General features: G+C 41.6%; 1 protein-coding gene across 1 annotated transcript in view; it reads right to left on the bottom strand.

Annotated features, from left to right (window-relative positions):
- CD2AP (CD2 associated protein) overlaps positions 1-24,378 on the bottom strand; it is a gene marked incomplete at its 3' end in the record, with an annotated part of 687,573 nt that overhangs the window by 253,093 nt on the left and 410,102 nt on the right. Inside the window, 1 exon segment of the mRNA XM_053709615.1 lies at positions 19,141-19,343. Within this exon segment, the coding sequence (XP_053565590.1) occupies positions 19,141-19,343 (203 nt within the window).

Below are 24,378 nucleotides of genomic sequence, written 5' to 3'. Positions count from 1 at the left end.
GTTGGTATTCGTTTTAACGGGATGAAATGGGCCATCTTGGTTAAATGGTCCACTACAACCATTATGGTATTATGACCATTTGAAATTGGTAAATCTACAATAAAGTCAATTCCAATCATATCCCAAGGTTTCAAAGGTATTGGTAAAGGTGTTAAGAGACCATAGGGCTTATGATGCTCTTTCTTTTTCTTTGCACAAATGTCACAATTTATCACATAGGAATGAATGGAAGTTTTCATCTGGGGCCACCAGTATTCCCTACTTATTAGTTCAGCGGTTTTTTCAATGCCAGGATGTCCGGCTAAAGGGGAATCATGGTGTTGGTGGATAATCTGGTTCCTTAAAGTTGGTGGAACATAGATCAACCCATCTTTCATATATAATCCAGATTCAGTGTCTGGTGTACAAATAGGTGGAATTTGAGTATCCACGTTTTGTGCTTGATAAATATCAGATGTCTCTAGTATTGTTGCTGCAATGATTTTAGTTGGTGGAATTATATATGTATTAGTTTGAGACTCCTCAGTTGTCTCAAAAGAACGTGACAAAGCATCTGCTTTTTCATTTTTTGTTCCTGGAATATATGTTAGTTGGAAATTAAACCTGTCCAAGAAAAGGGCCCATCTCACTTGTCTTGATGACAGGGTTATATTTTTCTTCAAATATTGAAGATTTTTATGATCTGTAAAAACTTGAAAAGGAATTACAGTCCCCTCCAAGAGATGACGCCAATGTTCCATTGCGGATTTCATGGCTAATAATTCCTTATCGCCTATTGAATAATTAGTTTCTGCAGTAGTTAACCGTCGTGAGTAATAAGCGATAGGATATAGTTGATTGTCATGTATATCTGGTTGCATTAATATTGCACCAATCCCAACATTTGAGGCATCCACCTCCAAGGTGTAAGGCAGATCTGGATCAGGGAGTCTCAAAATTGGTGCTGTAGTGAATTGTTGTTTCAAATTGTGGAAAGCACATTCAGCATTGGAATCCCAAACAAATCTTTGTTTTCCTGTCAATCTTGTTAGTGGCTGTACAATGGTAGAATAGTTATTGATAAACTTCCTATAGAAGTTTGAGAAACCTAGAAATCTTTGTAAGGATTTCAGGTTTGTAGGAGTTTGCCAATTGATTATGGCTGTTACCTTTTCTTGGTCCATTTGTATGCCATTGGGAGAAATTATATATCCCAAAAATTTAATAGTGTCTTTATGGAACTGACATTTTTCCATTTTGGCGTATAATTGATGTTCACGAAGTGTTGAGAGAACCCATCTTACATGTTTTCTGTGGTCCTCTATAGATTTTGAATATATGAGGATATCATCTAGGTAAACAATTACGCACACATCCATAAGTTCTTTAAAGATCTCATTTATAAAGAACTGGAATGTGGCAGGGGCGTTTGTCAAACCAAAAGGCATAACATTATATTGGAATAGGCCATATCTTGTTTTGAATGCTGTCTTCCACTCATCACCGGATTTCATACGTATTAGATTGTATGCACCTTTTAAATCTAACTTTCAGTCTTCCTTTCCCGGTACCTTCTATCCATAGCAATACATAACTTAATCAAAGCATCCAAACTTTCAGGAAAATCCACTCTAGATAATTCATCCTTCAAGTGTTCTGACAAACCTAGGCGAAATTGATTTTTCAGACTTACTGTATTCCACTCTGAGTCTGTTGCCCATAGTTGAAAATCTGAAATGTAATCTTCCACGGGCCTTTTTCCCTGTTTAAGGGATCTTAATCTATTTTCTGCAGTTTGTTGCTTATTAATGTCATCGTATAGTATTGCCATAGTTTGGAAGAAATTCTCAAGAGAATTTAAAATAGGATCTTCTGACTCTAGGAATCTATCTGCCCATGCTCTGGGTTCTCTAGTTAGGTAGGATATTGCTGTAAATACTTTAATCTTTTCTGATCTGTAGGTTCGTGGTTTTAAGGTAAAAAGTAATAAACATGCATTTTTATATTCACAAAATTTCGTGCGATCACCAGAAAAAGGAGTTGGGGGATTAACCTGTGGTTCAGGTGTCTCATTAGTTTTTTGACTAATAAATTCATTTATTACTTGCTTAAGACTACTATTTTCATTTTTCAATTCGGTTAGTCCTTGTGCCAATATTTCCACCTTTTGATTTAGTGTGGTGATCTGATTAGCCATTTCAATAGGATCCATGTTGTACCTAGAAATATGTGTGAATTTAAATATATTTTTAAGGCTTGATTATTCTGTGAGGATACAGTTTTGTTTTTAATAATATTATCAGTAAGTAATTGAAGTTTACCAGATAAAGGTTTTGTATGAATACACAATCTCCTTAATACCATTACTTAGGTATAAGGTTCCTGTGTGTATTCAGTTTTAATGGTGGATTTAGTATTTAATGACACAACTATGATTCTCTGTAGTTGTGACTGACTCATATGAATTATTTATAGACAGAGATAATTTATATATTGAGATATGAATGTTATGAATGAACTTCTTAGAAAGTAGGTTAAGATTTGGAGATTCGATATAAGTAATAAGTTTGATATGACACATAATAGAAATTGAGCAGTGAAGGCTGACGATTTCCAAATATATAATCATAGGAATTTCAGTAATGCATTACCCTTTATAAAGTTGTCCTAGCATGCTTATATACTTTATCGATGGTGCACATACCTTGAATAAGTGAAATTAGTTTCAGATACAGCGAGTCTTACTTGGATATGGTGTTTAGTTCAATGTCTAAGGAGACAGGAGAGCAGCGTCTGATGCCTGCAGCGTGTGAGCAACTCCGGCGTGCTGCACAGTGAATACTGAGAGTCGGAGGTGACGTCAGCAATAGTCTGAGCGTCTGTTTGAATACTGGTAACGAAGAGAGATGCAGCTTGACACAGGTGCAAAAGAATAAGTGAAATTGATTTCCCATTCAACTTAGTAAATCAAGTTTTAGCGAAAAGTTAAAGCCATCAAAATAAAGGCCAAAAAGTGAGCAAAGTTTTAGAAAGGGAGAGGTTGAAATTATCCTCCAATATTAAGGATTGCTCAAGGCTAATTATTCTTTAAGATATAAAGAGACAAGATGCTGTCTCAAAACACTCTTTAATAATCAAGCAATGTCTTATGGGTAAAGTGTGTTTAAATAGTCTACCTGAGGGGAGGAGAACTTGACTTAAAGGCACAGTGAAATGGTTGATGCTGACAGTATCAGACATGTTTAAATAGACTAGCAATGAAGCTAACAAGCTTGGAAATCACTTTCAATAAGTTTGCAAGCAATATAAAAAACGCTGCAGCGCTTTTAAAAACACAGTTGAATAACAAAGAAAACTAATTCAGTTATAGTGAACAATTCTTAACGAGAAATGTATTAATTAGCAGAGGATTGCACCCATTAGCAAAAGGATGATTAACCCCTCAGTACCCAAAAACGGATATCAAATTAAGATTTAACGCTTTTATCACAGTCAAACACACTGTCACAGATCTGCTGTGACTGATTACCTCCCTCAAAAACGAATTTTGAAGACCCCTGAGCTCTCTAGGGACGTCCTGGATCAAGGAGGAAGAAACAGGAAGACTGTGCTAGAATTTTAACTGCGCAACAAGGAGCTAAAACAAGGTCCCTCCCACTCATATTACAACAGTGGGAGACCTGATATAACGGTTTCTATGCAGAAAATACGTTAGCCATGTGGAAAAAAATCATGCCCAAAAAAGATTTATCACCAAAGTACCTCACAAAACGAATAACATGCCAGTAAACGTTTTAAAAACAACAATTTGAATGTCATGCAAAGTTATCACTAAGCCTGCTACCAGTCGCTTCCACTGCAGATAAGGCTTAAACATTATTTCAGTATTAACAGTATTTTCTCAGTCAAATTCTAGTCCCTAGAAAATAACTCAACTGCGCATACATTTATCAGCCTGATACCAGTCGCTACAACTGCATTTAAGGCTGTACTTACATCATGTGGGTAACAGCAGTATTTTCTTAGTCAATTCCATTCCCAGAAAATAATGTACTGCACATACCTCATTTGCGGGGGACCCCGCATGCTATTCCCCTCTTTCTGAAGTTACCCTACTCCTCAGAATGTCGAGAACAGCCAGCGGATCTTAGTTACGTCTGCTAAGATCATAGAAAAACGCAGGCAGATTCTTCTCCAAATACTGCCTGAGATTCAAAAAACGGCACACTCCGGTGTCATTTTAAAATAACAAACTTTTGATTGAATAATAATTAAGTAAAAACTCCAACTCCTCTCGCGACCTCCTTCTTTGTTGAGGGTTGCAAGAGAATGACTGGGTATGACATGTGAGGGGAGGAGCTATATAGCAGCTCTGCTTGGGTGATCCTCTTGCAACTTCCTGTTGGGAAGGAGAATATATCCCATAAGTAATGGATGACCCGTGGACTGAACACACTTAACAAGAGAAATACACTTTTATAAGAGTATGTATCTCTATTAATAAGCCTGATACCAGTCGCTATCACTGCATTTAAGGCTTTACTTACATTACTTCGGTATCAGCAGCATTTTCTAGCAAATTCCATCCCTAGAAAAATATTTTAACTGCACATACCTTATTACAGGAAAACCTGCACACTATTCCCCCTCTGAAGTTACCTCACTCCTCAGAATATGTGAGAACAGCAAAGGATCTTAGTTACTTCTGCTAAGATCATAGAAAACGCAGGCAGATTCTTCTTCTAAATGCTGCCTGAGATAAACAGTACACTCCGGTACCATTTAAAAATAACAAACTTTTGATTGAAGAAATAAACTAAGTATAAAACACCACAGTCCTCTTACGACCTCCATCTTAGTTGAGAGTTGCAAGAGAATGACTGGATATGGCAGTGAGGGGAGGAGCTATATAGCAGCTCTGCTGTGGGTGATCCTCTTGCAACTTCCTGTTGGGAAGGAGAATATCCCACAAGTAATAGATGATCCGTGGACTGGATACACTTAACAAGAGAAATGCAAATACCATAGCCCTCTGATAGAGAAAAAGGCAAGAGGCAAACATCAATGGGGTAGTAAAATAATGAAAAAATTTGGCGCCAAGTATGACGCACAACGTAACTGAAAACTTATTTGGCGCCAACAATAACCGGAAATGACACACTCGCATCACTAATGACACAACCGTGCGTAATTTCCGGCGTCATAGTTGACGCTGAAGCCTTACAAAGTTGCGTTAGACGAATTTTTCGCTCCGAAAAAATCTCATGCCAAATATGACGCAATAAAGTCTAGCATATGGGGCACCCGGGGGCCTAATACCGCCACAATTTGCAAGAAAGTAGTCAATTAAAAAAAAGACTAAACCACAAGTAAGAAAAAAATTTCTTAAAAAATATGAAACTGACAGTCTGCAGAAGGAAATACATGAACCCGACTCATGGCAAATATAAGTACAAGAGATATATTTAGAACTTTATATAAATGCATAAAGTGCCAATCCATAGCTGTGGTGCCTTAAGTAATAAAAAACATACTTATCAAAAGACACCCATCCACATATAGCAGATAGCCAAACCAGTACTGAAACAGTTATCTGTAGAGGTAATGGTAAATTGAAAGTATATCGTCGATCGACTTGAAGGGAGGTAGGAGATGAATCTCTACGACCGATAACAGAGAACCTATGAAATAGACCCCCGTTAGGGAAATCATCGTATTCAAGTGATACTCCCTTCACGTCCCTCTGACATTCGTTGTACTCAGAGGAATCGGGCTTCAACAATGCTGAGAAGCGAATATCAACGTAGAAATCTTAGCACAAACTTACTTCACCACCACCATAGGAGGCAAAGTTTGTAAAATTGAATTGTGGGTGCGGTGGGGGGTGAATTTATAGGCATTTTGAGGTTTGGGAAACTTTGCGCCTCCTGGTAGGATTGTATATCCCATACTTCACTAGCTCATTGACTCTTGCCAATTACATGAAAGAAAACATAAACCACAGGATAAGGCCGGGAGTCTAAAACAGAGGATCTTCCCCTAACACAGTGCAACCGCACTCTAAAAAGCAACTGAAGACGAAGGACCCAAGTCGCAAAAATGTAGCTCAGAATACCGAAATATTCATAAACGAAACCACGTGCAACAAGCTCAGATAGGTCTGACGAACAACACCTGAAGCAAAAACACTGCACGCTGCAGTCATCTAAAAATGACTCAAACTTAAATACTTGCAGAAAGCAGCTGCAGATAGAATCCTTTAGATTGCTAAGTATCCACTAACCAGCGGATAACATCGCAGGCTATCTAAGAGCCGCCAGTCCATCCCACAAATCTTGAACATGGAGAAAGGAGAAACCTCAAGAGGCTTACCGTACCCTGAATGCTCCGAGGATGAATTTAGCAGAGCAACAAATCTCAGATCCTGCTCCAACACCCGACCAGCCCAAGTGACAGGCATGTCTGATAGACAGGGGGACAGAAAGACCCCAACCACAAGCCCCCAGGGAATGGAAAGAAAAAGGGGGGACTCACCCACCCCAACAGAGCTCGGGTGCCAAGCCAATCCGATCCTCCAAAATAAGGCACTCCCAAGGAGAACCCCCTGGGACCTGGAACAGAGTTAAGTGTAATAGAGCCGTAGAAAGACCTGTCACAGCTCTCTTAGACATTCTCTATGTAGAGAGATCAAATTCCAACAGGTGGAATAAAGCCCACAGAGCAGCAGATGCTGCCCCTTACAGAAATAAGCCACCTGATTCAAACTCCTACACACAGGGCAGGACAAAGACCCTCCAGAGAGAGGAAACCCCAGCTCATAAGGAAGACAAACTTTCCCCTCAAAAGGGAAGGGCACAGATAAGAACAGTGTACATGTCCACAAGACATGAAGCCATATTATGATCAAAACACGGACCGAATGAAAAAAAAAATCATACAGACACCACTTTTGACCCAATAGAGAAAAAACTCCCCATGAATAGGAGCACACTCCGTCTGAACGACAAGTCAGTCCTTAAAGTTTATAACCAGTACCCCAAGGTGGACGTGAACTCTGGCCTTCCTGCTTGCAAGCCCCATGAGTTAGCCCATATGTCGCTACATAGATTCCCTGAAAAAACTAGGTTGTCCCGAACAAGTCCACAGGATCATAAGTCTCCAGACATCCAAGAAGGATCCAAGACAAAAACCCTGGACCCAGAATAGTCCTAGATTGAACGACACCCTCAGGGAACACAAGATACCCCGTCTGAAGCAATCAGACCTCAAAGGGGATGAGAACCAGGAAACCCAGAGAACGGCTACAGGACTCACTCTTAATTCCCAGCCCAAAGAGAAGAGAACACCCTTAGCCGGTGGTCAACAACCCCCCAACAAGGTGCTAGGTCGCGACAAAGTCGCGCAATTTCCCTAGAGCACAAAGGCCCCAAGGGCAACACTAAGAGAAATGAGAACGAGAATAGAGTCACCCAAAAGAGAGTATAAAGGCTAGTCTCCATAATCCTATAAGTATAAGGTTCCAGAGGACCACACCCAAGGGAGGAGAATGCAAAGCATCCCAAACCCAGGCAGAAAAACATCCCCTAAGCAAAAGCTTGGAAAAAGAGACAACACCTCCTATCGCCCCGATATGGAGACAACTAACTCCCGAAGGAAGAGAGCCTCATGCCCTTCACTTCCTAATAAGGCAGCCAAATGCGCCAGAAAAAAACGGACAAAGTCCAGAAAGTCTCGACCAAAAGAACGAAAACCTCTAAAAGGAACAAGTCCTAAAGGAACAAGTCCTAAAAGAACACTTCCAAAGAGACCATGAAAGGCAAAAACCATAAGAACGGCGGTATGAAGGACCTAAATTCTCCAATCCTCCAACCCACAACGTGAAGGAACACTCTAGATTCCAGAAAAATCGGAAACAACTGAGCATGTCACTGCGGATCTCAACGGAGTCCCAGCCCACTAGATTGAAAGGCGAATGAGAACTGAACCAATCCCCCATGCCCCTAAGCAACCACGGACCCTCAAGTCCTCTCAGAAAACAACACAAACCATATTGTGATCACTAGGCTCCCTCACAGGACCAACCGGACATAAAAAGGCGCCACGTGTCTAAACTAGGCCTCAAAGACAGAATGATTTGTACCCAGTCAGGACCAGCCTGAAACCAAGGGCCACATCACTGTCAAGGCCACATAAAGTATCCCCCAAGATGGAGGGATAAAGAATAGTCAGACTTTTGTAAATAGTGCAACCACAAAATCACGAGTATCAATTCCAGAGAAGAAGGAGAGGAAGTCTATTGTCTTAGGAGAGGCCAGCTCTGAAGGACCCTGAAAACTGAACATAGTTCTAGAATATTTATTGGTAAACTAGCCTCCTGAGGAGACCAAACTCCTTTTTTCCTTCTGGACCCCCATACTGCACACCAACCTGAAAGACCTGTTTTTGTTCAGACTTTTGAACAGGTGTGACGCACAAAGGATGCCCCCAAAGAAATGTCTCACTTTGAAATCCAAAAGGATTCTTTGAGAAGGGCTGAACTGTACCAGGCAATCCCACGCCTGACGAGCCCCGGTTAACGGAACACAGACAATATCATAAGCACACTCTCGGGAGGTGCAGATGCGCCAGCGACAAAGATATGCCCATGCGGAACCGTGTCATAATCTCCGGTGGGAAGAGGCCACACTCCATAGAATGATCAGTAGCGTTTGGGTTACCTGCATGCGTAGTAAGAGTTGGTGGTAGGGAACACGTCTCGTGGGAAATAGAATCCCCAACGGCGGATGGCTCAGTGGGCACCAGATTCCCAAATCCGATCAGAGCACTCTAAAACGGCATTCGGGACATAACTGATGGGCATGTATCACCCGGGCCAATTCATATTCTTCGCAAGAAGTAGAGTCTGAATCAGAGACATAAGTCTCCAAAAAAATCAGAATCCTCCATAACTGGGACACTGAATAAAAAATGGACCAATAAGAAAATACTAAACAGCACCTTACACCACCAATGGCTGGGGCACTCACCACCTCCATAAAACAAGACACCAGCGGACCAGGATTTCTCCATCGCAACACGTTAAGGAATGCAAAAATGTCACAAGGTAAACCGTGTAGTACATGCAAAAGCGCGCCCGACCGTAAAGGCCGCGTCACTAGACATAGGCCGTTATGTTCCAAAATAGCCATGAGCCGAAGCAACACTACACAGTAACAGACAATCACATAAACATGATTATAAACCCCCCTGTTCAGTTACCCCACTCAGGAGATATTAAACCCTTGATTCCTAGATACAAAAAGGAGCCTCAATGAGACCCTATGTTAAAGTTATCCCCGAAAAGGTTGGAGCCCCTCTCGGATAAACAGTTGTAATTACAATACATCCATGATGAAAGTAAAATGAAACGATCTTACCGGAATCTACGCCGTGAAACAGGAACGCGGCCCTTTAAGTGTGACAGATAGTAGCGTCGCTTCTGCCATGGACTTGAGAGAAAAAAGCAGGCATAGAAACTTGCCAATGCTTGTGGAGCTGTATATCAGACCTATCAAGTTCAGTCTAGAAGTCACAAGATCCACTGGAGCCCTAGCACTCAGTGATGTTGGAAAAGAAAGGAGGATATAGAGACCACTCTCTGGTATAAAACGCTTGACAGTCGAGGTAGTGTTGCTTCCCATTTCTCTACTCCTGGAATGTGAATTGCTGAAAGAACTGGCAAATACAACTCTCCTTGCCTAGCTATAGGTCAGGTTAAAGGGACATGAAACCCAAAAATATTCATTCATGATTCAGATAGAGAATACAATTTCAAACAACTTTCTAATTTACTTCTATTATCTAATCTGTTTCTTTCTCTTGGAATCATTTGTTGAAGGAGCAGCAATGCAATTACAATCAATATAAATATATATGCAGGCACCAATCAACAGCTAGAACCTAGGTTCTCTGCTGCCCCTGAGCTTGCCTAGATAAACTTTTCAGCAAAGGATAACAAGAGAAGGAAGCAAATTAAATAATAGAAGTAAATTGGAAAGTTGTTTAAAATTGTATTCTCTATCTGAATCATGAAAGAAAATTTTCGGGTTTCATGTCCCTTTAAGGTTTCAAATACAGCATCAGAAAAACCTCTGTTTCAAAATTAGGTGTTTAATCTCCAAGCATTCAAGTTGAGAGACTCAAGATGTTAATAATTGAAGGAGCCTTGAGACAGTAGGTTGTGCCTTAGTGAAAAATACCACGTAGGACAACTGGATATCTGTACCAGATCTGCAAACCAACCTCTGCGCAGCCAAGCTGGAGCAAGATTAAATGACCAGGGAGCAGCTAGAGCATCTATAATCACCACCTGTGGATCCATGGATCTTGCAAAATATTTGGGAAGTTTCTTGTTCAATTGAGAAGCCATCAGGTCTATCTCTGGTAGACCCCACTTTCTGCAACCTGAGTGAAAAAAAATCAAGATGTAGAGACCGATCCCCAGTATGAAGGAATTGACAACTAAAATGATTCGCTTCCCAGATGATCACACCTGGGACATGAATTGCAGAAATTGTACAGGGATTGTTCTCTGCCCAAATCAAAATTTGAGAAACCTCCATCATCCCTAGGCAACTGTTAGTTTCCCTTTAATGATTGATATAGGCCACTGCTGTGAAACTATCCAATTGAAAATGCAGATAAGTCTACTGTTTTAGGAGAGGGCAGCTCTGAAGGACCCTGAAAACTGAACATAGTTCTAGAATATTTATTGGTAAACTAGCCTCCTGAGGAGACCAAACTCCTTTTTCCTTCTGGACCCCCATACTGCACCCCAACCTGAAAGACCTGTTTTTGTTCAGACTTTTGAACAGGTGTGACGCACAAAGGATGCCCCCAAAGAAATGTCTCACTTTGAAATCCAAAAGGATTCTTTGAGAAAGTAGTGTATAGTCATTGCACCATTGAAGTAGCATGCAGAACTGAAAAGGTCTCAAGTGAAATCGTGCAAAAGGAATAGCATCTAATGCTGCTATCATCAAACATAACACTTCCATGCAATGAGCTACTGTAGGACTAGAAAGTGATTAGAGAGTTACACAAGCTGTCTGAAGCTTTAATCTCCTTTGATCCATTAAGAAATAGAAATGGAGTCCATAATGAATCCCAGGAAATAGACCCTGGTTGGTGGAGAAATAGAACTCTTTAGAATGTAGTTTCTCCAACCATGCTTGCGAAAAAAACAACAAAAGCTTGTTTGCACGAGATACAGCTAAAGGCAAAGATGGAGCCCGAACCAATATATCATCCACGTACGGAGCAACCAAAATAAAGAGTTTACCAGTTTTGGTAAAAATTCTGGGAGCTCTAGCTAGACCAAAGCAAGAGGCCATGAGATCTATCTTTGCAAAGCCCAAGCATCCCTTTTTATTTGGTCGAACACTACCTGGTTCAGAGATCATACCCCCTAGATGAAGGTATTGTTCAGTTGATCCCACCAAGGTTGTGAATAACTGGGATAATGCAATGATGACATTCTGTCCACTTGATAATGTATGACAATTCTTTCATAGCAAGGGAACTTCAAGTTACGCCCTGGTGATTGATGTAACCCACGGCTGTAACATTGTCTGATAGGAAGCAACAAAAGGATTCTTGCCTGAGGATTGGTCAATCTCTTAAGAGTCCTGAAGTTTGTGTGATCAGACTCCTTGCACTGTCTGAACCAAAAGGTTGTCCAAGTAAGGAACTACAGAGATTCCTTGATCTGGAAGGAACCAGAGACAACCAGTGTTCTTCCGGGAAAAAAATGACAGCTGGGTGGTAAATAAAGTAGCTGGATGAAGACAGTGTAATACTTTCTAAAGCACAAGTTCTAGGGATAGGGATAGGAAAGTCAAAATTAAACTTGAATGATTCAGATAGAGCATGTCAATTTAAGACACTTAAATTCACTTCTATTTTCAAATGTGCTTCGTTCTCTTAGTATCCCTTGTTAAAAAATGAAAACACGCATATACACTAGTGGGAGCTGCTGCTAACTAGTGCCTGCGCACATTTGTCTCTTGTGATTGGCTAAATAGATATTTTCAGCTTCCTGTCAGTAGTGCAATGCTGTATCTTCAGCAATGGATAACAAGAGAATGAAGAAAATGTAATAATACAATTAAATTGGAAAGTTGTTTAAAATTGTATGTTCTATCTGAATCATAAAAACAGAATTTATGTTTACCTGATAAATTACTTTCTCCAACGGTGTGTCCGGTCCACAGCGTCATCCTTACTTGTGGGATATTCTCTTCCCCAACAGGAAATGGCAAAGAGCCCAGCAAAGCTGGTCACATGATCCCTCCTAGGCTCCGCCTTCCCCAGTCATTCGACCGACGTAAAGGAGGAATATTTGCATAGGAGAAATCATATGGTACCGTGGTGACTGTAGTTAAAGAAAATAAATTATCAGACCTGATTAAAAAACCAGGGCGGGCCGTGGACCGGACACACCGTTGGAGAAAGTAATTTATCAGGTAAACATAATTTCTGTTTTCTCCAACATTGGTGTGTCCGGTCCACGGCGTCATCCTTACTTGTGGGAACCAATACCAAAGCTTTAGGACACGGATGAAGGGAGGGAGCAAATCAGGTCACCTAAATGGAAGGCACCACGGCTTGCAAAACCTTTCTCCCAAAAATAGCCTCAGAAGAAGCAAAAGTATCAAACTTGTAAAATTTGGTAAAAGTGTGCAGTGAAGACCAAGTCGCTGCCTTACATATCTGATCAACAGAAGCCTCGTTCTTGAAGGCCCATGTGGAAGCCACAGCCCTAGTGGAATGAGCTGTGATTCTTTCAGGAGGCTGCCGTCCGGCAGTCTCATAAGCCAATCTGATGATGCTTTTAATCCAAAAAGAGAGAGAGGTAGAAGTTGCTTTTTGACCTCTCCTTTTACCAGAATAAACAACAAACAAGGAAGATGTTTGTCTAAAATCCTTTGTAGCATCTAAATAGAATTTTAGAGCGCGAACAACATCCAAATTGTGCAACAAACGTTCCTTCTTTGAAACTGGATTCGGACACAAAGAAGGCACGACTATCTCCTGGTTAATGTCTTTGTTAGAAACAACTTTCGGAAGAAAACCAGGTTTAGTACGTAAAACCACCTTATCTGCATGGAACCCCAGATAAGGAGGAGAACACTGCAGAGCAGATAATTCTGAAACTCTTCTAGCAGAAGAAATTGCAACCAAAAACAAAACTTTCCAAGATAATAACTTAATATCAACGGAATGTAAGGGTTCAAACGGAACCCCCTGAAGAACTGAAAGAACTAAATTGAGACTCCAAGGAGGAGTCAAAGGTTTGTAAACAGGCTTGATTCTAACCAGAGCCTGAACAAAGGCTTGAACATCTGGCACAGCTGCCTGCTTTTTGTGAAGTAACACAGACAAGGCAGAAATCTGTCCCTTCAAGGAACTTGCAGATAATCCTTTCTCCAATCCTTCTTGAAGAAAGGATAGAATCTTAGGAATTTTTACCTTGTCCCAAGGGAATCCTTTAGATTCACACCAACAGATATATTTTTTCCATATTTTGTGGTAAATTTTTCTAGTTACAGGCTTTCTGGCCTGAACAAGAGTATCAATAACAGAATCTGAGAACCCTCGCTTTGATAAGATCAAGCGTTCAATCTCCAAGCAGTCAGTTGGAGTGAAACCAGATTCGGATGTTCGAACGGACCCTGAACAAGAAGGTCTCGTCTCAAAGGTAGCTTCCATGGTGGAGCCGATGACATATTCACCAGGTCTGCATACCAAGTCCTGCGTGGCCACGCAGGAGCTATCAAGATCACCGATGCCCTCTCCTGATTGATCCTGGCTACCAGCCTGGGGATGAGAGGAAACGGCGGGAATACATAAGCTAGTTTGAAGGTCCAAGGTGCTACTAGTGCATCTACTAGAGTCGCCTTGGGATCCCTGGATCTGGACCCGTAGCAAGGAACCTTGAAGTTCTGACGAGAGGCCATCAGATCCATGTCTGGAATGCCCCACAGTTGAGTAATGTGGGCAAAGATTTCCGGATGGAGTTCCCACTCCCCCGGATGTAATGTCTGATTGAAACCGTATGAACTTGGCCTTTGCTAGCTGAGGCCAAGCCTTGAGAGCATTGAGTATCGCTCTCAGTTCCAGAATATTTATCGGTAGAAGAGATTCTTCCCGAGACCAAAGACCCTGAGCTTTCAGGGGTCCCCAGACCGCGCCCCAGCCCATCAGACTGGCGTCGGTCGTGACAATGACCCACTCTGGTCTGCGGAAGCTCATCCCCTGTGACAGGTTGTCCAGGGACAGCCACCAACGGAGTGAATCTCTGGTCCTCTGATTTACTTGTATCGTCGGAGACAAGTCTGTATAGTCCCCATTCCACTGACTGAGCATGCACAGTTGTAATGGTCTTAGATGAATGCGCGCAAAAGGAACTATGTCCATTGCCGCTACCATCAAACCTATTACTTCCATGCACTGCGCTATGGAAGGAAGAGGAACGGAATGAAGTATTTGACAAGAGTTTAGAAGTTTTGTTTTTCTGGCCTCTGTCAGAAAAATCCTCATTTCTAAGGAGTCTATTATTGTTCCCAAGAAGGGAACCCTCGTTGACGGAGATAGAGAACTCTTTTCTACGTTCACTTTCCATCCGTGAGATCTGAGAAAGGCCAGGACAATGTCCGTGTGAGCCTTTGCTAGAGGAAGGGACGACGCTTGAATCAGAATGTCGTCCAAGTAAGGTACTACTGCAATGCCCCTTGGTCTTAGCACCGCTAGAAGGGACCCTAGTACCTTTGTGAAAATCCTTGGAGCAGTGGCTAATCCGAACGGAAGTGCCACGAACTGGTAATGCTTGTCCAGGAATGCGAACCTTAGGAACCGATGATGTTCCCTGTGGATAGGAATATGTAGATACGCATCCTTTAAATCCACCGTGGTCATGAATTGACCTTCCTGGATGGAAGGAAGAATTGTTCGAATGGTTTCCATTTTGAACGATGGAACCTTGAGAAACTTGTTTAGGATCTTGAGATCTAAGATTGGTCTGAACGTTCCCTCTTTTTTGGGAACTACGAACAGATTGGAGTAGAACCCCATCCCTTGTTCTCCTAATGGAACAGGATGAATCACTCCCATTTTTAACAGGTCTTCTACACAATGTAAGAATGCCTGTTTTTTTATGTGGTCTGAAGACAATTGAGACCTGTGGAACCTCCCCCTTGGGGGAAGCCCTTTGAATTCCAGAAGATAACCTTGGGAGACTATTTCTAGCGCCCAAGGATCCAGAACATCTCTTGCCCAAGCCTGAGCGAAGAGAGAGAGTCTGCCCCCCACCAGATCCGGTCCCGGATCGGGGGCCAACATCTCATGCTGTCTTGGTAGCAGTGGCAGGTTTCTTGGCCTGCTTTCCCTTGTTCCAGCCTTGCATTGGTCTCCAGGCTGGCTTGGCTTGAGAAGTATTACCCTCTTGCTTAGAGGACGTAGCACTTGGGGCTGGTCCGTTTCTACGAAAGGGACGAAAATTAGGTTTATTTTTGGCCTTGAAAGACCTATCCTGAGGAAGGGCGTGGCCCTTGCCCCCAGTGATATCAGAGATAATTTCTTTCAAGTCAGGGCCAAACAGCGTTTTCCCCTTGAAAGGAATGTTAAGCAATTTGTTCTTGGAAGACGCATCCGCTGACCAAGATTTTAACCAAAGCGCTCTGCGCGCCACAATAGCAAACCCAGAATTTTTCGCCGCTAACCTAGCCAATTGCAAAGTGGCGTCTAGGGTGAAAGAATTAGCCAATTTGAGAGCACGGATTCTGTCCATAATCTCCTCATAAGAAGGAGAATTACTAGTGATCGCCTTTTCTAGCTCATCGAACCAGAAACACGCGGCTGTAGTGACAGGGACAATGCATGAAATTGGTTGTAGAAGGTAACCTTGCTGAACAAACATCTTTTTAAGCAAACCTAATTTTTTATCCATAGGATCTTTGAAAGCACAACTATCTTCTATGGGTATAGTGGTGCGTTTGTTTAGAGTAGAAACCGCCCCCTCGACCTTGGGGACTGTCTGCCATAAGTCCTTTCTGGGGTCGACCATAGGAAACAATTTTTTAAATATGGGGGGAGGGACGAAAGGTATACCGGGCCTTTCCCATTCTTTATTTACAATGTCCGCCACCCGCTTGGGTATAGGAAAAGCTTCGGGGGGCCCCGGGACCTCTAGGAACTTGTCCATTTTACATAGTTTCTCTGGGATGACCAAATTCTCACAATCATCCAGAGTGGATAACACCTCCTTAAGCAGAGCGCGGAGATGTTCCAACTTAAATTTAAATGTAATCACATCAGGTTCAGCTTGTTGAGAAATTTTCCCTGAATCTGAAATTTCTCCCTCAGACAAAACCTCCCTGGCCCCCTCAGACTGGTGTAGGGGCCCTTCAGAAACAATATCATCAGCGTCCTCATGCTCTTCAGTATTTTCTAAAACAGAGCAGTCGCGCTTTCGCTGATAAGTGGGCATTTTGGCTAAAATGTTTTTGATAGAATTATCCATTACAGCCGTTAATTGTTGCATAGTAAGGAGTATTGGCGCGCTAGATGTACTAGGGGCCTCTTGTGTGGGCAAGACTGGTGTAGACGAAGGAGGGGATGATGCAGTACCATGCTTACTCCCCTCACTTGAGGAATCATCTTGGGCATCATTTTCTCTAAATTTTGTGTCACATAAATCACATCTATTTAAATGAGAAGGGACCTTGGCTTCCCCACATTCAGAACACAGTCTATCTGGCAGTTCAGACATGTTAAACAGGCATAAACTTGATAACAAAGTACAAAAAACGTTTTAAAATAAAACCGTTACTGTCACTTTAAATTTTAAACTGAACACACTTTATTACTGCAATTGCGAAAAAGTATGAAGGAATTGTTCAAAATTCACCAAAATTTCACCACAGTGTCTTAAAGCCTTAAAAGTATTGCACACCAAATTTGGAAGCTTTAACCCTTAAAATAACGGAACCGGGGCCGTTTTTATCTTTAACCCCTTTACAGTCCCTGGTATCTGCTTTGCTGAGACCCAACCAAGCCCAAAGGGGAATACGATACCAAATGACGCCTTCAGAAAGTCTTTTTTATGTATCAGAGCTCCTCACACATGCGACTGCATGTCATGCTTCTCAAAAACAAGTGCGCAATACCGGCGCGAAAATGAGGCTCTGCCTATGATTAGGGAAAGCCCCTAGAGAATAAGGTGTCTAAAACAGTGCCTGCCGATATTATTTTACAAAAATACCCATATTAAATGATTCCTCAAGGCTAAATATGTTATATATGAATCGATTTAGCCTAGAAAATGTCTACAGTCTTAACAAGCCCTTGTGAAGCCCTTATTTACTCTGTAATAAAAATGGCTTACCGGATCCCATAGGGAAAATGACAGCTTCCAGCATTACATCGTCTTGTTAGAATGTGTCATACCTCAAGCAGCAAAAGTCTGCTCACTGTTCCCCCAACTGAAGTTAATTCCTCTCAACAGTCCTGTGTGGAACAGCCATCGATTTTAGTAACGGTTGCTAAAATCATTTTCCTCTTACAAACAGAAATCTTCATCTCTTTTCTGTTTCAGAGTAAATAGTACATACCAGCACTATTTTAAAATAACAAACTCTTGATTGAATAATAAAAACTACAGTTAAACACTAAAAAACTCTAAGCCATCTCCGTGGAGATGTTGCCTGTACAACGGCAAAGAGAATGACTGGGGAAGGCGGAGCCTAGGAGGGATCATGTGACCAGCTTTGCTGGGCTCTTTGCCATTTCCTGTTGGGGAAGAGAATATCCCACAAGTAAGGATGACGCCGTGGACCGGACACACCTATGTTGGAGAAATATTTTTTTGGGGTTTACTATCCCTTTAATTGCATAACAACATAAATGTATTTAATGATAATTTGTGCAATAAACATTGAAAATGTTAATGTTAGTTTACTTTAGCTTAATATTGGCTACAATTTTAGTGTGGTGGTCAGTAAAATCAGCTGGGTGGTGCACTCATTAAAAAAGCCCTGGGGAGAACACTGAACAACAAATCCTAGATTTTAGCGCAGGTGAGAAAGTAAATCTCTATTAACCCTTGTGTTAAATTTAAAAAGACCATAACCCTAAAAGAACGCAATTTTAAAAGTGCAAGCACTGTACAAAGGATTTCACAAATAACAGCTTTCTACAACACTACACGCTGTAGATAAATCTGCATATTACCTGGAAAGCCTGTGACATTTTCACACTGGGAAAAATATTTTTCACTGGCTTAGCTGAGAACTCCCATCTTCACATATATCCTTCATAGCCCCCCTGAGGGGAAATTGGGTCTCAGAGGATTTAGAGTAAGTGGGAGGAATATAAGCTCTGGCATGTTGGGGTGTTTTTGCCTCCTCCTAGTAACCTGGAGTGTAATTTAAACAAGTGATGTCTCATGGTCTCTCATGGACCACCATCTTATAAAAGAAATCTAAATGAAGGAATATGAAGAGAGCAGTGCCACAGAACACCAAAGTGAGCAGCATTTTCTAAACAAAAACTGGATAGAGATGGGAGCGAGTGAATGGGAAGAGGGTGGATAATATGATGAGCATTTTTTTTTTCCGAAGATTCTGCTTACCGAAAAGATGATACCCATTTGTCTAGAACCATCAGCTGCTTTATGTACTTTCTCAAGGGACACTGAAGAAATGTGCAATGTTTTAACAAAATATAATACCTTACATATTCCACAAACCATACACACACCAGCCATGCAACTAGTGCTGCTGACTGGGTAAAGTGTCAGTTTTCTGTAGCTGCCGAGTGGTTCTTTAAAACTATGCATTTTAACCCCTTTGCAGGGTTAAACACACAGACTAGCCAGGACTATAGCGGTAATAAGAACATGTAATTTTTTCACTATAAACGGCCCTTTGGCACTCAATTATTAATAGCTTAGAGTCAACATGGCTTAATAATCTGTGTAGTACAATCGAAAACTGGCAGTTATAATGTGGAATTGTGACCACATGATTCACTGTAGCATGCAATATGACATGACCAACACAAAGAGGAGTCAGAAAAACACTTTTAGGCTTTTGTTTTCATGATGAACTTGATACCCCAACATACCTTTTCAGGTTTCTTTTCTTCATTCTCTGAACTTGGTACCCTTGCCTTAAGTTTTACAGAGCCCTCTTTGAAAATGTCTCCAAATCCAACTTTCATGATTTTCTTTGGCTGTGCAATGGATAATGGTGAAGGTGAATTTTCAGACTTGATCCCTGGAGACAGTACAGGTGAGGCTGGAGATGCAGGTGTTACAGCAGCTAGCTCTAGAAATGTAAGAAAAAAAAAATATTTCTGACAGGTAAAATTGTAACAAAAAGGAAAATTGAACTTTAAATAGCCTATGTTTTCTTCTGTAAAGCTCTTTTGTGCAATATCAATTTGCAATAACCAAAGGCTTGCATGGAAAGAGAAGAAAGCCGTGTTTTTTTTTTGTTTTCGTTTTTTAAAACAACAAGGATGGACATGCTAGTGCTCAGATGTCCATAAAAGCTCTGTGCTCCGTATTACTTAAAGAGATAGTAAACACCAAAAATTTTATTGTTTAAAAAAAAAATAGATAATCCCGTTATTTACCATTCCCTAGTTTTGCATAACCAACATGGTTATAAAAATATACTTTTTATCTCTGTAATTACCTTGTATCTAAGCTTTTACTGACTGCCTCCTTATTTCAGATCTTTTGACAGACTTGCATTTTAGCCAATTAGTGCTGACTCTGAAATAACTTCACGTGCATAAGCACAATGTTATCTATATGAAACACATGAACTAACGCCCCCTATAGCTGTGAAAAACTGTCAAATACATTCAGATAAGGTGTGGCCTTCAAGGTCTTAAAAATTAACATATGAGCCTACCTAGGTTTAGCTTTCAACTAAGAACAACAAGAGAACAAAAGCAAATTTGATGATAATATTAAATTAGAAAGTTTTTTAAAATGACATGCCCTATCTGAATTATGAAAAGTTTAATTTGGACTTTACTATCCCTTTAAACACTAAATAAAAACAAAGATTAGTCTAAGAATAATATGCAGAGGTATTTTTTTATTATTATAATTATTTAAATATAAAAATAAGGTGTGTTTAAAAATGTATTCACTATAAAGCAATAGGTGCTGATGTGTTGTAACCAAGATTTACTTTTCTGCTGAGGCTAATTTGCGAGGGTTATCAATGGGTCAATAAAGTGTGCAAACAATTGCAGTGTGGGATATAGCAATTATCTGTCTGGGGTTTGCACTTCTACTTTTAACAGGAATTGGAAAGCCTGCAAGTTTAGAATTAAATTATAGAAAAGGAGACAAAAACAAAAGTAAATTGCATTTTTTTCTCTCTTCATAAACATTTACTATATTATTTTATATTATTATAGGTTATTTGAAGAGCGCCAACAGATTCCGCAGTGCTAATATTAGTGATAACATTTAGAAACCCTACTCTAAACTAAGAATATGTAATCAACTGAGGCTTTGTTCTTTAAGGCCCAAGAAGTAGCAATTGATCTGGTAAAAACATAAATTATGCTTACCTGATGGGGAGGAGAGTCCACGGCTTCATTCATTACTTGTGGGAATTAAGAACCTGGCCACCAGGAGGAGGCAAAGACACCCCAGCCAAAGGCTTAAACACCACCCCACCCTCCTCTTCCCCCAGTCATTCTGCAGAGGGAACAAGGAACAGTAGGAAAAATATCAGGGTATAAATGGTGCCAGACGAACAAAAAAAACAGAATTTATGTTTACCTGATAAATTACTTTCTCCAACGGTGTGTCCGGTCCACGGCGTCATCCTTACTTGTGGGATATTCTCCTCCCCAACAGGAAATGGCAAAGAGCCCAGCAAAGCTGGTCACATGATCCCTCCTAGGCTCCGCCTTCCCCAGTCATTCGACCGACGTAAAGGAGGAATATTTGCATAGGAGAAATCATATGATACCGTGGTGACTGTAGTTAGAGAAAATAAATCATCAGACCTGATTAAAAAACCAGGGCGGGCCGTGGACCGGACACACCGTTGGAGAAAGTAATTTATCAGGTAAACATAAATTCTGTTTTCTCCAACATAGGTGTGTCCGGTCCACGGCGTCATCCTTACTTGTGGGACCCAATACCAAAGCTTTAGGACACGGATGATGGGAGAGAGCAAATCAGGTCACCTAGATGGAAGGCACCACGGCTTGCAAGACCTTTCTCCCAAAAATAGCCTCAGAAGAAGCAAAAGTATCAAATTTGTAAAATTTGGTAAAAGTGTGCAGTGAAGACCAAGTCGCTGCCTTACATATCTGATCAACAGAAGCCTCGTTCTTGAAGGCCCATGTGGAAGCCACGGCCCTAGTGGAATGAGCTGTGATTCTTTCAGGAGGCTGCCGTCCGGCAGTCTCATAAGCCAATCTGATGATGCTTTTAAGCCAAAAAGAGAGAGAGGTAGAAGTTGCTTTTTGACCTCTCCTTTTACCAGAATAAACAACAAACAAGGAAGATGTTTGTCTGAAATCCTTTGTAGCCTCTAAATAGAATTTTAGAGCACGAACTACATCCAAATTGTGCAACAAACGTTCCTTCTTTGAAACTGGATTCGGACACAAAGAAGGCACGACTATCTCCTGGTTAATATTTTTGTTAGAAACAACTTTCGGAAGAAAACCAGGTTTAGTACGCAAAACCACCTTATCTGCATGGAACACCAGATAAGGAGGAGAACACTGCAGAGCAGATAACTCTGAAACTCTTCTAGCAGAAGAAATTGCAACCAAAAACAAAACTTTCCAAGATAATAACTTGATATCAACGGAATGTAGGGGTTCAAACGGAACCCCCTGAAGAACTGAAAGAACTAAATTGAGACTCCAAGGAGGAGTCAAAGGTTTGTAAACAGGCTTGATTCTAACCAGAGCCTGAACAAAAGCTTGAACATCTGGCACAGCCGCCAGCTTTTTGTGAAGTAAAACAGATAAAGCAGAAATCTGTCCCTTCAAAGAACTTGCAGATAATCCTTTCTCCAAACCTTCTTGAAGAAAGGATAGAATCTTAGGAATTTTTATCTTGTTCCATGGGAATCCTTTAGATTCACACCAACAGATATATTTTTTCCATATTTTATGGTAGATTTTTCTAGTTACAGGCTTTCTGGCCTGAACAAGAGTATCAATGACAGAATCTGAGAACCCTCGCTTTGATAAAATCAAGCGTTCAATCTCCAAGCAGTCAGTTGGAGTGAGGCCAGATTCGGATGTTCGAACGGACCTTGAACAAGAAGGTCCTGTCTCAAAGGTAGCTTCCATGGTGGAGCCGATGACATATTCACCAGATCTGCATACCAAGTCCTGCGTGGCCACGCAGGAGCTATCAAGATCACCGATACCCTCTCCTGTTTGATCCTGGCTACCAGCCTGGGAATGAGAGGAAACGGTGGGAACACATAAGCTAGGTTGAAGCTCCAAGGTGCTACTAGTGCATCCACTAGAGTCGCCTTGGGATCCCTGGATCTGGACCCGTAGCAAGGAACATTGAAGTTCTGACGAGACGCCATCAGATCCATGTCTGGAATGCCCCACAATTGAATTATTTGGGCAAAGATTTCCGGATGGAGTTCCCACTCCCCCGGATGAAATGTCTGACGACTCAGAAAATCCGCTTCCCAATTTTCCACTCCTGGGATGTGGATTGCAGACAAGTGGCAGGAGTGAGTCTCCGCCCATTGAATTATTTTGGTCACTTCTTCCATCGCCAGGGAACTCCTTGTTCCCCCCTGATGGTTGATATACGCAACAGTCGTCATGTTGTCTGATTGAAACCGTATGAATTTGGCCTTTGCTAGCTGAGGCCAAGCCTTGAGAGCATTGAATATCGCTCTCAGTTCCAGAATATTTATCGGGAGAAGAGATTCTTCCCGAGACCAAAGACCCTGAGCTTTCAGGGGTTCCCAGACCGCGCCCCAGCCCACCAGACTGGCGTCGGTCGTGACAATGACCCACTCTGGTCTGCGGAAGCTCATCCCTTGTGACAGGTTGTCCAGGGTCAGCCACCAACGGAGTGAATCTCTGGTCCTCTGATCTACTTGTATCGTCGGAGACAAGTCTGTATAATCCCCATTCCACTGACTGAGCATGCACAGTTGTAATGGTCTTAGATGAATTCGCGCAAAAGGAACTATGTCCATTGCCGCGACCATCAAACCTATTACTTCCATGCACTGCGCTATGGAAGGAAGAAGAACAGAATGAAGTACTTGACAAGAGCTTAGAAGTTTTGATTTTCTGGCCTCTGTCAGAAAAATCCTCATTTCTAAGGAGTCTATTATTGTTCCCAAGAAGGGAACTCTTGTTGACGGAGATAGAGAACTTTTTTCTACGTTCACTTTCCACCCGTGAGATCTGAGAAAGGCCAGGACAATGTCCGTATGAGCCTTTGCTTGTGGTAGAGACGACGCTTGAATCAGTATGTCGTCCAAGTAAGGTACTACTGCAATGCCCCTTGGTCTTAGCACCGCTAGAAGGGACCCTAGTACCTTTGTGAAAATTCTTGGAGCAGTGGCTAATCCGAATGGAAGTGCCACAAACTGGTAATGCTTGTCCAGAAAGGCGAACCTTAGGAACCGATGATGTTCCTTGTGGATAGGAATATGTAGATACGCATCCTTTAAATCCACCGTGGTCATGAATTGACCTTCCTGGATGGTAGGAAGAATTGTCCGAATGGTTTCCATTTTGAACGATGGAACCTTGAGAAATTTGTTTAGGATCTTGAGATCTAAGATTGGTCTGAATGTTCCCTCTTTTTTGGGAACTATGAACAGATTGGAGTAGAATCCCATCCCTTGTTCTCCTAATGGAACCGGATGAATCACTCCCATTTTTAACAGGTCTTCTACACAATGTAAGAATGCCTGTCTTTTTATGTGGTCTGAAGACAATTGAGACCTGTGGAACCTCCCCCTTGGGGGTAGCTCCTTGAATTCCAGAAGATAACCTTGGGAGACTATTTCTAGCGCCCAAGGATCCAGAACATCTCTTGCCCAAGCCTGAGCGAAGAGAGAAAGTCTGCCCCCACCAGATCCGGTCCCGGATCGGGGGCCAACATCTCATGCTGTCTTGGTAGCAGTGGCAGGTTTCTTGGCCTGCTTACCTTTGTTCCAGCCTTGCATTGGCCTCCAGGCTGGCTTGGTTTGAGAAGTATTACCCTCTTGCTTAGAGGATGTAGAACTTGAGGCTGGTCCGTTTCTGCGAAAGGGACGAAAATTTGGTTTATTTTTAGCCTTAAAAGACATATCCTGAGGAAGGGCGTGGCCCTTACCCCCA

Source organism: Bombina bombina, chromosome 4, assembly GCF_027579735.1.
Source record: "Bombina bombina isolate aBomBom1 chromosome 4, aBomBom1.pri, whole genome shotgun sequence".
In the NCBI taxonomy this organism is placed as follows: Eukaryota; Metazoa; Chordata; class Amphibia; order Anura; family Bombinatoridae; genus Bombina; species Bombina bombina.
This window is presented reverse-complemented; position numbering and strand designations above follow the sequence as displayed.